Source organism: Peromyscus maniculatus, chromosome 5 (genome assembly GCF_049852395.1).
Source record: "Peromyscus maniculatus bairdii isolate BWxNUB_F1_BW_parent chromosome 5, HU_Pman_BW_mat_3.1, whole genome shotgun sequence".
Lineage (NCBI taxonomy): Eukaryota > Metazoa > Chordata > Mammalia > Rodentia > Cricetidae > Peromyscus > Peromyscus maniculatus.
Genome location: NC_134856.1, coordinates 71,575,995 through 71,589,807, shown reverse-complemented (window position 1 = coordinate 71,589,807; position 13,813 = coordinate 71,575,995). Strand labels below are relative to the sequence as shown.

At 45.0% G+C, this 13,813-nt stretch overlaps 1 protein-coding gene across 24 annotated transcripts in view; it reads left to right on the top strand.

Annotated features, from left to right (window-relative positions):
- Window positions 1–13,813, top strand: part of Kiaa1217 (KIAA1217 ortholog) — a 796,433-nt gene that overhangs the window by 523,690 nt on the left and 258,930 nt on the right. Inside the window, exon 1 of one of the 24 annotated variants that reach the window (XM_076572600.1) lies at window positions 5,764–12,172. The exons of the other annotated variants lie outside the window; for them this stretch is intronic. Within the exon in view, the coding sequence (XP_076428715.1) occupies window positions 12,071–12,172 (102 nt within the window). The 5' untranslated portion in view covers window positions 5,764–12,070. Of the gene's footprint in view, window positions 1–5,763; window positions 12,173–13,813 lie in introns of those variants that run through there. 24 annotated transcript variants of the gene reach the window in all.

The following is a 13,813-nucleotide window of genomic DNA, read 5'->3' as shown; positions in this document are numbered from 1 at the left end:
TGGAGTCTATACGTGTGGCTTTCCCACACGGAGTGTTCCAGCTTCTGGCCTGTTTTAAGGGCTTTTTGTTGTTGTTGTTGAATGAACTGAGATTTTTGAATAGAGCTGAAAAACAAGTGATGTATTATGTATGCAGTATGCTGATTGTGCCAATGAATAATGCTGTAAGAACACCACAGATAAGGACTTACAGGATGGCTGAGAATTGAGATACTATATGCATTTGTTGACTGTTTCCAGATGCTGTGTGTGTTTGTGTGTTCACACGTGTGCGTGTGTGTGTGTGTGTGTGTGTGTGTGTGTGTGTCTGAAGCTAAAACCCAGGTAATTCTGGATTTTCCTTTTGTAAAATATGAAAAATAAAATCTTTGGAACATCTCAGAAATAACTTCGGAATGAGATGTACAAACAGGGGCACTTTTGTGTTCAAGTGTACCTGCATGTTTTTTTGTAAGAATGTTTTCTAGGACTAGAAAACAATAACCGTGCTGGACTCATTAGTTTGTAGACTTCTAAGAAAATAGTCGTAAATAGCAAGAGGGCAGATGAAGAGGGAAATAATGGTAGTTCCAAAGCTTGCTTCTGGTCCCTGGGCAGTGGGGGCAGGTGGACAGCCCTGTAAGCCATTGGCTGTAACAGCCCCTCAGGTGGCCGGAATCAGGAGTTAGCCAAAAGGGGTGTTAACTGTTCTGAGTAGTCAGGCTCTCCCTCTTGAAGAGAGCACAGAGAAAACTCATTTGTCTTTCCTATAAGCATGGGATTAAAGTCTGAGCTCAAGCTACCTGGAACAGGGGAACCTGGAACTTCTGAGACAAAAGACTATTTAGAAGCTAATGGTAGGCTTTAAAATGTTTTGAATATGTAAGCATGGAATCTGAAATCTTGCAGTCTGAGAATGTGGATTAGCACCGGAATTGGCCCTCAGTGAAACTGTTGTTAGCAGCTAGTGTGGAGGGTGACGAAGGAGACTGGTTTCCTCACTCGCTAGCTGTGTGACTTGGGGAAAGTAAACCCATACCCTTAAGCCTCAGTTTTCACCTTCATACAGCAAGGGTGACGGTCATAGTGTTGTGGAACCACTCGAAGCTGCACATATTATGGGCTGTTTTTACTTAGGAGGCACAAGACGTTTGTGTGATTGGGAAGAGTTTTTTTTTCCCCTCTTCTTTTCTATCCTTCTCCTCATGTCATTACAACAGCCAAGTAAAGACTTGCAGAGTCCCGTGGCTTGGGCCTTACAGATGAGCCATCTATGACTCAAGAGATGAAGGGCAAGAGCATTCTACACTTCTGCAGATCCAGATTGTTCTTGTGTTAGCGAATATAGAGAAAAATAATTCATCATCAAAATAACTCCTAAGCAGCAAAGCATGTTTGTCAGATATATATATATATATAATTAATTTATATACATATATATATATATATAAATTAATAATGCTTGTGCTACTTATAGAGAGTTGATTGCAGTCACATGAATTTACTTTTTACTGATAACATGCTCACCGGAGCTCAGGCTACTGTAAACACTCACATTTTGAAATTGCATCCACCTCACACTTTTCTGGGTCCACAGGAAGAATCATGTGTGGACGCTACAGTGATTATTGAAGTGGGAACCAAGTCACCCAGGAACTCCTCATGGTCCAGGAGTTCCAGGCAGTGGCTCTTTAGTTGCTTTTTATTCCAGAATTTGCCAGCTCCTCCCTTGTCCCCATTCCAGATGTGTGAGCAGCTCATGGTTCTAGTCTACATTGTTCGAGTGGGAGAGACAATCTGTTTTTCATTGTGTTATTTTTAGCAGTGGCACTTTTTATTATTTGTTGTTGTTTGTTTGTTTGAGGCAGGACCTGGCACATAGCCAGCCCCCAGTATCCTTGAACTCACTATGTAGCCTTAGCTGGTCTCCATCTCATGATCCATCTCTTGGGTGCTGGGATTACAGGTGTGTGCAGTATCAGGCTCTAGAGTAACAATAGCGTATATCGTCAGGGGAAAGAGTCTGATAGTCCTGGGTTTTCCTAAGCACTTTCCAAAGTTCCAGGTTTTCAGAGCTGCCCAGATTTGAAGCTGTGGGAGAGGCCCTTGGCAGGAGCTTGGGTGGGCTCTCTTGATCCTTGAGTGGTTCTGACTTCTGAGCTGCTGAGGCTCTGACAGCACTCACTGCTAGATTAATGCCAGTGGTCAGATGAACCCTGCTTTATGGCTGACTCCAGCTTCCAGCCCCATGCGGGGACCTGAGGAAAATCTCTCTTTGGTTATTTTATCTCCAGAGACAATCTACAAGTCCAAAAGTAAATCTTCATTTCGTAAGAGAGTTACGCCACCCAGAGGTTTACCACAGGGTGGAGAGTTCGCCTGGCATGAAATCCACCAGCCAACAGGGATCCAAACCTTCAGATAGGTTTATAGTCACTAACGAATATCCGTTTTCTTCTTAACTGGCAAACCTCACAGTCCCTCTGCTCTGTGTTACACTTAATTGTTGTGATTGAACCTCTATTGGGTAAGTAAACAGTGATTGCATACTGCAGTTTGGGACATGGCAGCATTTGGTGGAAGGTTCAAAGCCAGAGAGTCTAGGTGCTTGGGATCAAATCCTGCCTCCGTTACTTACCTGTTGCACAGACTTTAGTTGGAGGGCATTCATTTGCCAGTCAGAGCGACTGAATTTTATCTTCTTTTACCGTCTTATGGATTGAACTCAGGCCCTCCCTCGTGTTAGGCAAGCCTGACGTCCCCAACCTGAGGTCTTGTGTTTTAAAAGTCTCTTAGTGAAGGAGTTACTGGTCTTACATATTGTTTTATTGCCCTATAAATCCTTCATTTCTTTCTTTCTTTTAAAAGGAATGCACTGGAATGCCCTAAAAAAAAATAAATTGTAACTGGAAGTTCTTGGTGGCGGACTGTGGAGGAGGTAGAAGAGACTGTTCTGTGTAGGAGGACAAAGCTGTTGCAGATGCTGATTACAGTACAGGCCCTTGTGATGTTGTTTACTGCTGCGCTTCGTTAGAAGCGCCCAAGTTGACAGTGTGTGTGTGTGTGTGTGTGTGTGTGTGTGTGTGTGTGTGTGTGTGTGTGTGTGTAAACCCCTGTGCATGCATTTGTTGGCTGCTGACCCTGAGCCTCATTTTACTGGGCAAGCAGTCTACTACTGTACAGTACAGTCAGTCCCAAGCAGCCATGTTCTGAAGCTACTGGAGAGTACTTTCTAGATTTTTAAAAACTGTTTTTTGTTTTGAGACAGGGTCCATCTCTGTAGCCCAGGCTGGTCTCAAACTCATGCTCTTCTTACATGTTGGGGTTCGAGGCACATATCACCATGGCTGCTTTCTCCAAAACGTCCTTGTTTCAGAGACACTCATCACTCATCATCATGAGAAAGCCCTGTCATGACAGAGGACTTGGCCATGGCTTGTCCTCCCGGTGGGTGGCCACTGACAGCAGAGTTGGAGGAGAGGAAGTAGGAAGTAGTACTCACTGGTGCATCGTCAAACTGTGCTCTTAGGTGCTTCAACTGTTTTACAGGATGCAAACCTTCCTGGGGAGGTTTGGGGCATATTTGTATTGTACATTGTAAAGCATAAGGCCTATGATTTGGGGACCACTTCTTATTTTAATGTGAATTTCCCCATAGGTCTTTACAAAGTCAATTGCCTTTTCATAACCCCCCTGACTTTCACATTTAACCTGTAACTGGATGAAAGGAAATATGGGTGGATGGATTTTCATTTTTCTCCCTGATAGAGGCATAAGATTTATGTAAGTGTGTCTCTCTTCTTTTTCCTCCTCTTCTGTCCCCACTGCCTCCTTCTCCTTTTTTTTTTTTTTTTTTTTTTTTTTTTTTTTTTTTTTTTTTTTTTTTTTGCGTTTTTGGATGAGACCTAGGTTCTTAAACATCCTAGGCAAGTATACACCCTGAGTCCACCTGTAGTCTCAAGGCCAGTGCTATGAGATATCTAATCCCTTCCCTCTTGGTGTTCATAACCAATGGAATAAATCTTTCTTGGTTTATGACAGCTGTGTGGCCTCAGAAAACTGGAGACCTTTGGAGCTGTGGGCTATGGTGGAAAGAATAAAATCGGGAGAGCCTTGGTAGTGACAAAGCAAGGATCTGGGACCGGCTTTTTCCTGGTGACAGGAATCTCCGCTGTGTTTGCTTCAGAAAAGAGCCTGACTACACAAGAGATTGAGAGTTGAGATCCCTGTGTGACATGTAAAAACAAATGTAAAATGTTATCATGTAGAGAAATCTGTGTCCCAAGCTCTCCAAGAAAGGAATGTAGAGCTCAGTTTATGGGACCTATGAGTTCTGTTAGCCCAGAGTCCAGTGGGTGTTGGGATCTAAGGCTCTTTTCTTTGTTCATCATGGTGGGACATCGCATGACTTTGCCATTGCATAGTCATTGTGCCTCCCATTCCTGGTTGGTCCTAATTAAGTAACAGATGTGATACTGTGCTTCCTATTCCCAGTTCCTTTAAGGTTAACAAATGCAGATAGTCACATTGGCCCCATTAAACTGATGGCAGGCTTCCTTAGGACTGTTGGCCTGCCCTGTATCCTGCTTAGATCACACAGGATGGAGAAAGCAAAGATCCTGTCTGGACGATGTCTGTACTGGGTAGCCATGTGGTACTGTGGATCCTTCAAGGGTGACTGGCTTTGACCTTTCTCCTGCTGCTCAGCAGTGAAGCAGGCTGCTGCCTCAGTTGCATCTGGAGTAGCTAGAGAGGGGGTCTGATAGTCCCATGGTCATTTTCTCTCTTCAATGTTGAAGTGTTTGTGAATAGCACTCAGGGCATCAGGAGGGCGTCACATCCCATTTTCTATGTAGTCGTTAGTAAGGTCAATACGCCATAGCTTTCATTTGGCTTTCTGTTCCACAGGAGAAAATCTGTTGTGTAATTGTCTCTTTGAATTTTGTACTAAGGAACTTTCATGGATTCCCTTCTCCAGTGGTGTTAGTCTTTAATTCCTTTCTTATATTAAGTTTTGTAACTGTTGAAGAAAGTGCCTCAACTGATTGCCTCAGGAAAGACAATTTTGAGTCTTTGTGCAGTGTGTGTGTGTGTGTGTGTGTATGAGTGTTTATGTGTCCAGGTGTGTGTGAGTGTGTATATCCATGTGTCTGTGAGTGTGTGTGCATGAGTGTGTTATGTTGTGTTGTATGAGGGTGTATGTGGTGTGTGTATGTGTGTGTGTGTTTGTGTGTATGTGTTTGTGTGTATGTGTGTGTGTATGTAAGACTATGCATAGCATAAAGTGTCCTAGAGCAATTCTGTTTTAACAGCAGTTATTGGAGTGGTCCTATATCTTGACCTGATTGCAATGACCCTCCTTGTATCTATAAATATATCAGCACCTCTAAGGGACAAATTTCCGGAAGTCAAATCAGAGTACTAGTGTTGAAAGATGTCACCCAAATATATTTAAGAAACACTGGTTAGTACTGTGGATAGGGATATCACTTGGAATGTTACATCACTTTCGTATGACCCAGTCACTGTGTTCACAACAAATGATAGAAACCCTACATGTAGATGTGAACACATGACCAAGTTTGGCTAAATAAGCACTGCACAAGACTGGCATCATGGGTATGATTCCATCGATATTAGAAAGAGTGGGCCACATTTTTTTGAAAAACATGTAGCCAGGTGGTGGTGTCACACGCCTTTAGTCCCAGCACGTGGGAGGCAGAGGCAGGCGGATATCTGTGAGTTCAAGGCCAGTCTAAGGATAGTCAGGGCAACACAGAGAAACTCTTTCTCAAAAAACCAAAAAGAAAAAGAAAAAGGATGTATAGTTTCTGTGTACTTATCTACAAATGTCTAGATTAATAACCAACGAATCAGAAAGAGGAACCAGCAGGATAGTGAGAATGGAAGTGTTAGGTTTTGATTACTGTACTGTTTAGATTTTTGTCACATGCAGGCAATACTTTGACTTTAAAAAACAGCTTAAAACAAGAATAGTTGTCCTGGCCTCTAGCCTGTGTTCTCAGGAAGGAGGGTTGCAAACTAGCAGATGGACTGAGACAGTGACCTCATCTCTGCCCCAGGCAACCCCTGTTCCTTGTACAAGGAAGGGGTGCTTCTTTTTCTTTTTTCTTTGTGGGAGCAATCACTTTTGACCTCAGGAGCAGTATCTCAAATTTACTCAGTCTTGATCCCTCCTTCCTAAACAGATACTAGTTTGGCTGAAATATTTTTAAGCAATCTGAACTTCTCAGCAAAAGCAGCCAACGCATCTTTGTAGGGTAGAACATCTTCCGGTCATCACACAAGGCGCTCGCCCGCTGCATGACCAAATTCCATACCTTTGCAGGTGTTTTCTTGATTTGGTTTGGTTTTGAGGTAGGGGTCTCATTGTGTACCTATTGTGTTAGGGCTTTTAATTTCATGGTTGATCTTTCTGTCACAGCTTCCCAAGTGCTGAGATTATAGGGGCGCACCCCCCCCCCCCAACCAATTGGTATTTATTTAAGTTTTCATGTGAAGGCTCTAGTTATGCAACAAAAATTCAGCTTCCTAAACGAAGCTCCATCTTAAAACACAGCATATTACAATTTGCAAACTGTGCTAGAGTTTTTCTGTTCAGAGTAAGAGAAGCCAGTGATAAAAGGCACAACCTCAGAGAATGTCCTGCTCAGAAAAACTGAAATGAAGCACTACATTGTGTAGTCCCAACACACTGAAGAAAGCTTTGGATGTTGTGATTTGAAGCTCCAACTCTTAACTCTTTTTTTTTTTTTTTTTTTTTGGTTTTTCGAGACAGGGTTTCTCTGTGTAGTTTTGGCGCATTTCCTGGAACTCACTTTGTAGACCAGGCTGGCCTCGAACTCACAGAGATCCGCCTGCCTCTGCCTCCCAAGTGCTGGGATTAAAGGCATGCGCCACCACTGCCTGGCTTAGTGCCAACTCTTTAATCCAGGTGTGCAGAATCTGTCCAGTCCTCAGTGGAAGTGATTTGTGGATCCTGTTAGTACAAACAAGCGCTGTCTTCACAGTAACTGTGCGGTTTCCTCCCTTCTCCTCAGTTACTGCTCGTGAAACTCCATTATCCAGAGACGTCACGGTTCTGCAGCTAATGGCAGATGCATCTCAATGCCGTATTTCACAACTGTGCACAGGCTTGCCATTAGTCAGCTAACCCAGAGAGAATCATGAGAAATAGCTCAGTTTAGCAGAAAAAGAGGAAGGTCATGGCTGTGATGTGCAAATCAAGGGAAAGCCGTAATTGAAGCAATTGCATTAAAGAGAATATAATTACTGTTGCCCTGGGAGGAGCTAGGTGACTTCTAAGCCAAATACAGCTTTTATAAATCATTAGAAAAAATGGGCCAAGCTTCCCATATTGTGGGATAAATAGCGATATTTCCTTCCTCCAAATATTAAATATCATAGGTTATTTTGTGGAGGTGGGCACACCTGTGACGTGGTAGACCTGTGGAATTCAAAGGACAGCTTTTGGAGAGTGGTTTATCTTCCACCATGTAAGTTCCAGGGTTGAACTTGGGTCATCTGTCTTGGCCACAAGTGCCTATGCCTGCTGAGCCACTTTGCCAGCCCACCACAGAGTTTTTATGGCACATCAACACACACAAATGAAATTTCTCTGTGCATTCCAACCCAATTTAGTCCAATCCAATTGAACTTTTCATGGTATATATTTAGGGATCACTGTAACACGTCAATACGTGTCAGAAACATCACACAATTATGTCTACTATAATTATTATTTTTTAAATATAGAAACATCCATGTGTATGAATAGATACATATAGGGCCATCGAGATGACACAGCAGATGAAGACTCTTGTCACCGAGCCTGATGACCTGAGTCCACTCCCTGGAACCTATATGGTAGGATGAGAGAACATTCTCCAACAGTTGGCCTCTGACCTCCTCACACACACTGTAGCGCTTTGTCCTACTCCAAACACACACATACATGCAGCACACACCATTGCACAAATTAATAAAACCTTATAAAAAAGAGATATGTGTAAAAATGCTACCAAGACTGAGAATAAGGGAGAGTCTTGATTCCAAAGGAAAAGGAATTGGTTTTGGTTTTCCAGACAGGGTTTCTGGCTGTCCTGGAACTCACTCTATAGAACAGGATGGCCTCACACTCACAGAGATCCACCTGCCTCTGCCTCTGAGTGCTGGGATCAAAGGCGTGGTCGGCCACTACCACTGGTCATGGGTGAGGATTTGAACTCAGCAATCTTAACTCCACACCTGTGCCATCATTCTGGGGTTCCCTAAGGCGTGTGCTGTGAGGAGTGGTTTCTTGAGGAGGTCAGATTTCAGATGCTGTCTGTAGTCAGCCAGAAAGATTTACCTCAGGCCTCCCAGGTGCAGGGTCTTCCCTTCTCTCTCCTTCCATTTCAACAAAGGAGGGTTGGGGAGCTAGGTGGGAAGAGACACTTGCTCTGCCCTGAAGTCAGTCAGGCTTGTGAGGAATGTCAGATGCAACTGTGAAGCAACTCTCTTCCCAGCGCAGAGATCAGAAGCAGGTCCTCTGTGGACAGGCCCTCAGAAGCAGGTCCTCTGTGGACAGGCCCTCAGAAGCAGGTCCTCTGTGGACAGGCCCCCAGAGTTCCCAGAGCACCGCTCCTTGCTCAGTGACCCCAGCCCCTCCCCCACCCTCATTTTCTGTTTCCTTGTAGGATTTCAGAAGTGCTCACTGTAATGGAAGAGACAAATTAGGCAACTTCTGTAGCCAGAAATAAGACTGGATGGGACAAAGCTGGCCTGGGACCAGGGTCTCTAGGAAAGCCTGTGTAAAGATCCCGGCGAGTTTCCATAAAATACTAAAACTTGGTGGGGGCTCTAGTGCAGCGGCCGCGCAGGGCATGACAGAGTGACCGCCTGGCGTCTGCATGCGTGAGGTCCTGGATTCCATCTCCACCACTGTAGAACAGAAAATAAACACGAGTCAAAATTAAAATCACTAAAACTTGTTCGAGGCCAGCCTGGTCTACAGAGTGAGATCCACGACAGGCATCAAAACTACCCGGAGAAACCCTGTCTCGAAAAACCAAAAAAATTCACTAAAACTTTGTGGATTCAGGTGGTTTTGACCCTAAAATAAAATGTCTTGTACCCCAAGGATGAAAACAACAACAAAACAAAACCCCTGAAACAAACCCCAAATATATAAACATATAATCAAGAAATCTGGGACCTCACTTCTTTGTTAGAAAATGTACAAGAGTCAAGTTAAAACAAGGCACAGGTTTTGGGGTTCATACAGAGCTCCACTTTCTGCCCTACACTTGTCTTGCTCACCTGCCTGACCCCTGCTCTGAACACTGACCATAACCAAAATTTGTGTCACATTTTTCCTGGAAGCACTGTGCTGGGGTGGAAGGAATCTCACCTCTGTCGTTGGACAGACTTAGTGTGAGTTCTGGATGTACTGCTTGGTATTTGAGTGGTCTTGAGCAGATCATGCTCTGCACAAGCGTCTATTTCTCCTGCGTGGCAAGATCATCTAGATTCAAGGTGTGAGGAGTACTTAGGCCAGTACCTGGCATGTGATGGGTGCTTGGTACCTGGCAGTAGCTCTACTGGAAACATCCCGTGACATTTTATGAGGAGCAATGGCTTTTTGCCCAATGCCTTAGTTATTGTGAGGTTGTTCTGGGTGGGAGGGGCCTTGAGCTGCTACAGGAATTGTCCTAGCTTCTTGCAGAAGGAATCTGAAGCTTGGGGAGTTCACCAGTCCAAGATTGTTCAGTTTCTTGAAGACTAACAGGTCCAAAATAAGTGGCTTTCCACTGACAAACAAACAAACAAAAAAGGGTCCTGGGAATTGGTTTGGGTGTTTAAGCTTGTGTATTACTTTCTTTTTGTTGTCTGTTTTAGAAACAGGGCCTTCTGGCTGGCCTGTAACTCACTATGTAGACCAGGCTTTTCTCGAACTCATAGAGATCTGCCTACTTCTGCCTCCCAAGTACTGATATTAAAGGTGTGTGCCACTGTGCCATCTTTATGCTAACCGCAATGGCCTTATTCTCACACTTAAAAAGTCACATGTTTGCCATGCATGGGTAATATCCATCACTTAGATCATTCACTGTGAGCCAGAAACATGTCACTTAAGGAAGAGGGTCTATTGTGTAGAGAATTTTAGATCCATATAAATGCCATGACGGAAAAAAAGAGGGAAGAAGACATCCTAGAAAATAATGAAGCTCAGGTTTTTCAGGAGGAAGAACATCCAGGGCAGAGATCCCGAGGCACAGAGGAACTTCTTTGTTGAATAACTCAAGTGACGAGGGCAAGGTGGCCACAGTTCCTGAGCAGCATTTGGGGCTTTGGAGTGTTCTCTTCCTGTAGCGCAGAAGTGGTAGAGCCAGGGAGTGAGAATGGGTTATATTTTTAGCATTTGTTCAAATGTTATTGTAGAGAGAGCCACCTAGGCAGGAGATACTGATTGACCCTAAGTCCTTCTCCATCAGTGCAGCGATCCTCAAAGGAACGCTGTAGAGGTCTCAAACCTACTGGAGAGCCCCACAGCCAGCACTTCACAGAGTTCTGGGGATCTGTCAGCGATTTGTGCCTCCGGGTCCCATGCCTGGTATTCAGAAGCACAGTTCCACAGTCTGCCATCAATCCCAAAGGGCAAATGTTATTTCTGTTCTATTTTCCCTGCTTCTAAACACATTCAGAAAGTGCACTGGGGTTTCTAAAGTGTTTCCTTTTGACTACAAAATAAAGTACCCAGGAGTGCAAGGTACCCAGCATGCAAAGTGCACGTCACGGGATGTGATGATGTCTGAAACAAGATACATGCACATTAGGTTCCTGGCTCAGGGTTGTTACAGTGACAGGATAGTACCTCTGACCTTTGACTTGTCATCTGCTCTCAACAGAAAAAGAGAAACCAGTAATATATATTTCAGAGAATTGGTTGAAGCTTTTCTTGCAACCTGGCTCAGGCCAGGCATTTAATGCACTCTGGGGAGGTTGGCAAAAATCAAAACAACAATAGCAACAAGAAAACAAACAAACAAAAAACATATAATGGGCATGTAGACTGGCTTTTGGTTTTGTTTTGTTTTTGCTTTTTGTTTTGCTCTGACCTCAAATCCAGGACCTCAGCATGCTCACTCAGCCTGTGCTCTGCTCCTAGCCCTGGGCTGTCAGCATTGCCACGTCCCACTGACACCTTCAACACTGGGGCTTGTCCAGTTTGGACTGGTTTGTGAAAATTACTGGCAAGCCCATGAGGGAGCATTCGACTCCTGCACTTTACAGACAGGAAGTGGGCTTTGGAGAAATGATGTGGTTTGGATTAGTCTTGCCCATAGGAGCCAGAGACCGATCTGAAAGTGGGTGTATATGACTCTTCAGAGACCATGACAGTAGCCAGGTGAGGTAACCGATATAGGCCATCCCATCTGAAGCCTAGGGTGGGAGTAGGGAAGTCCCTGGGTGGTTGTTCAAACCTTTGGATGTCAAGAGTTTATTCAACTCTTTATATGAACATTTGATATGGTTATTGCTGAAGCTCCAAATTGATGAGGCAATTGGCCCAAACACCAGCATTGAAACCAGTTGGCAATCCAGGCTTTGTCATTTGATGCTGATTTAGACAAAGCTCTGCCTCCAGGCCCACAGCCTGTGTGCGTGAACTGTCCCAGCATATACCGAGGAGCTAGAAATGGTTCCTTCCCACGCAGCTAGCTCCAATTTTCTTTAATGGCTGGTATGTGGGTGGGGCTTCTTCGGCCAAGTGAAATGTACGTTAAAGAGACACATTCTTGCTGGGATTTTTGGTGTCCATATCCGAGTTTCGTAAAACTCCGCCCACAGTGCATTTGCATAGCAGTGAGAAAAACCAGTATTTTCTATCTGTGAGTGAATCACACTCCCAATCCTGAGCCTGCCTGTCTGTCTCTCTGTCTGTCTGTCTGTCTGTCTGTGGGTTGTGGCGGGCCAGCTAGCTGGAAGAATGGACTAGGCTACAGTCCAGCTGCACTTGGAAAGGGCAGGACCTGTCACTGCTCAGAGAACTCTCCGGTCTGGCTGATGGCAGCAGCTGGCCCTGGACATGGAGTCTTCAGCCTGCTCTCCACGGGAAAGGCCAAGGAGGGAAGCAGGCCTGGCTTATTTCTGCTGCCGGGGGTCCCACGGTGAAGCAAGCAGGAGACAGGTACACAAGTCTGTGAGTCTAGGGCTTGCCTCTCTTCCCAGGTGTCTGTAAACTGCTGTGTCATGTTTCTGATTCCTGGCCACTTTGTCCTGAGGGGGAGCGAGGAAGGGCCAGAGGTCATATGGTCATTTTTAAAATTATAGTTCTCAGGTCCACCTTGATTGTTCTCAGCTGTTAATCTTGTTTATTTTCTTTATTCTGAAAAAATTTTTTTCTTCATTTTCTACGCAAAAGTAGGAAGCTTTTGATTATATTGAGATGTTTCTCTCTAATTAAAGCATCATCATTGGGGCTCACCTTGCTGGACTCTGAATTCATGCCTGGGGGCACCTGGTTTAGAAATGCCAAGTACATGTGGGAAACTGAGCGCTGTTGCTTAGCACTTGGAGGCTCTCCTCTACAAATCCCAGTGTTTAGGCTGAGAGTTCAAAGCCGGCCTGGGATACTGACTGAGACTCGGCCTCAAAAACGCAAAAAATGAAAAACAAATGAAAGCCACCTCCAAGCCAGTTTTCTCAGAATCGGGAGATGCACCTCTCTTTCTTGTCTTGCTTTGGTTCTCGTCTGTGTGCCTGTTAGCTCTGTTGTTTTTGGGGTGCCGGAGATGGGACCCAAAGTGAGCTAGGCAAAGAGCTCTGCCACTGTGCTGCACCCCAGCCCGTGAGTTTCTCAAAAGCTTACGCAGCTGCTTCTGAACTGGGCTGCCTCACCTCTGCAAAGGGAAGATGAAGCCTGGGCATGCTCCGTCTTGTTCCTGCCTGCCTTAGAACCCCTATTGATCTGGGCAGGAGCTCTGCAATCCTCAGAGACTGGGCAGGAGAAGCCTCAGGGGTCCACAGTCCTGGGGAAGTTGATCAGCTGTGTCCTGTGAGGAAGCATCTTTGACACAGTGGAGGCAGGAGAGGGACTTTGTGGAAGCCCAGGCAGAGAAAAAGTAAAACTTCAAAAGAAGAAAGCCCTAAAACGAGATCCGCTTGATGTATGGCTGATCTGTTATTTCATGGACCTGTCTCCTGACTGCCAGGATTACGCTCTGGGATGAAGCATCATAAAATAGGGACAGTTGCCAGGTCTGATATGGGAATGAAGCAAAGGGGCAAGAGAGTTTTCTGAGGGAACAGAGCAACTGTAGTTCCCACAGTATGCATAGATATGTGTGTGTTGGAGCATTCCAATGTTTGGTTCAGACTACGCGCTGCTGCTGGCAGTGTTGAAGTCAATTCCTTGGCTCAGTATATTTTGTTCAGACAGTTTTTGGCCAAGATGGTTCCAAGAATAAGGAAGTGGGGCAAGATAGAGAATGTTGGGTCTATGAAGAGTGACCAAACACCAAGACAGGTGATGGGCCGTAAGTAAGGAGGTAGACGCTACTTGTTTGTATGAAAAGGAGGCCAAAGGCCCGGGGACTTGGAAAGGCTGTAAAGATATTTTTGACCTGGGGGAGGGGTGGTACGGGGAATGTAAGTGCACATAAATGAATGGCTAGGGCTAAGATGGACTGAGTGGTGGAAAGGAGTGCAGTCATGGCTCTGGGACCTCATGGCTGCCTGAAATGCACACTGACAGCTGACTACCCTGTGGCTTTGTTGGTAAGAGGGCTGGTGGCTTACTCTGGGCCTGGCTTAATTCTTGAAGGACTGG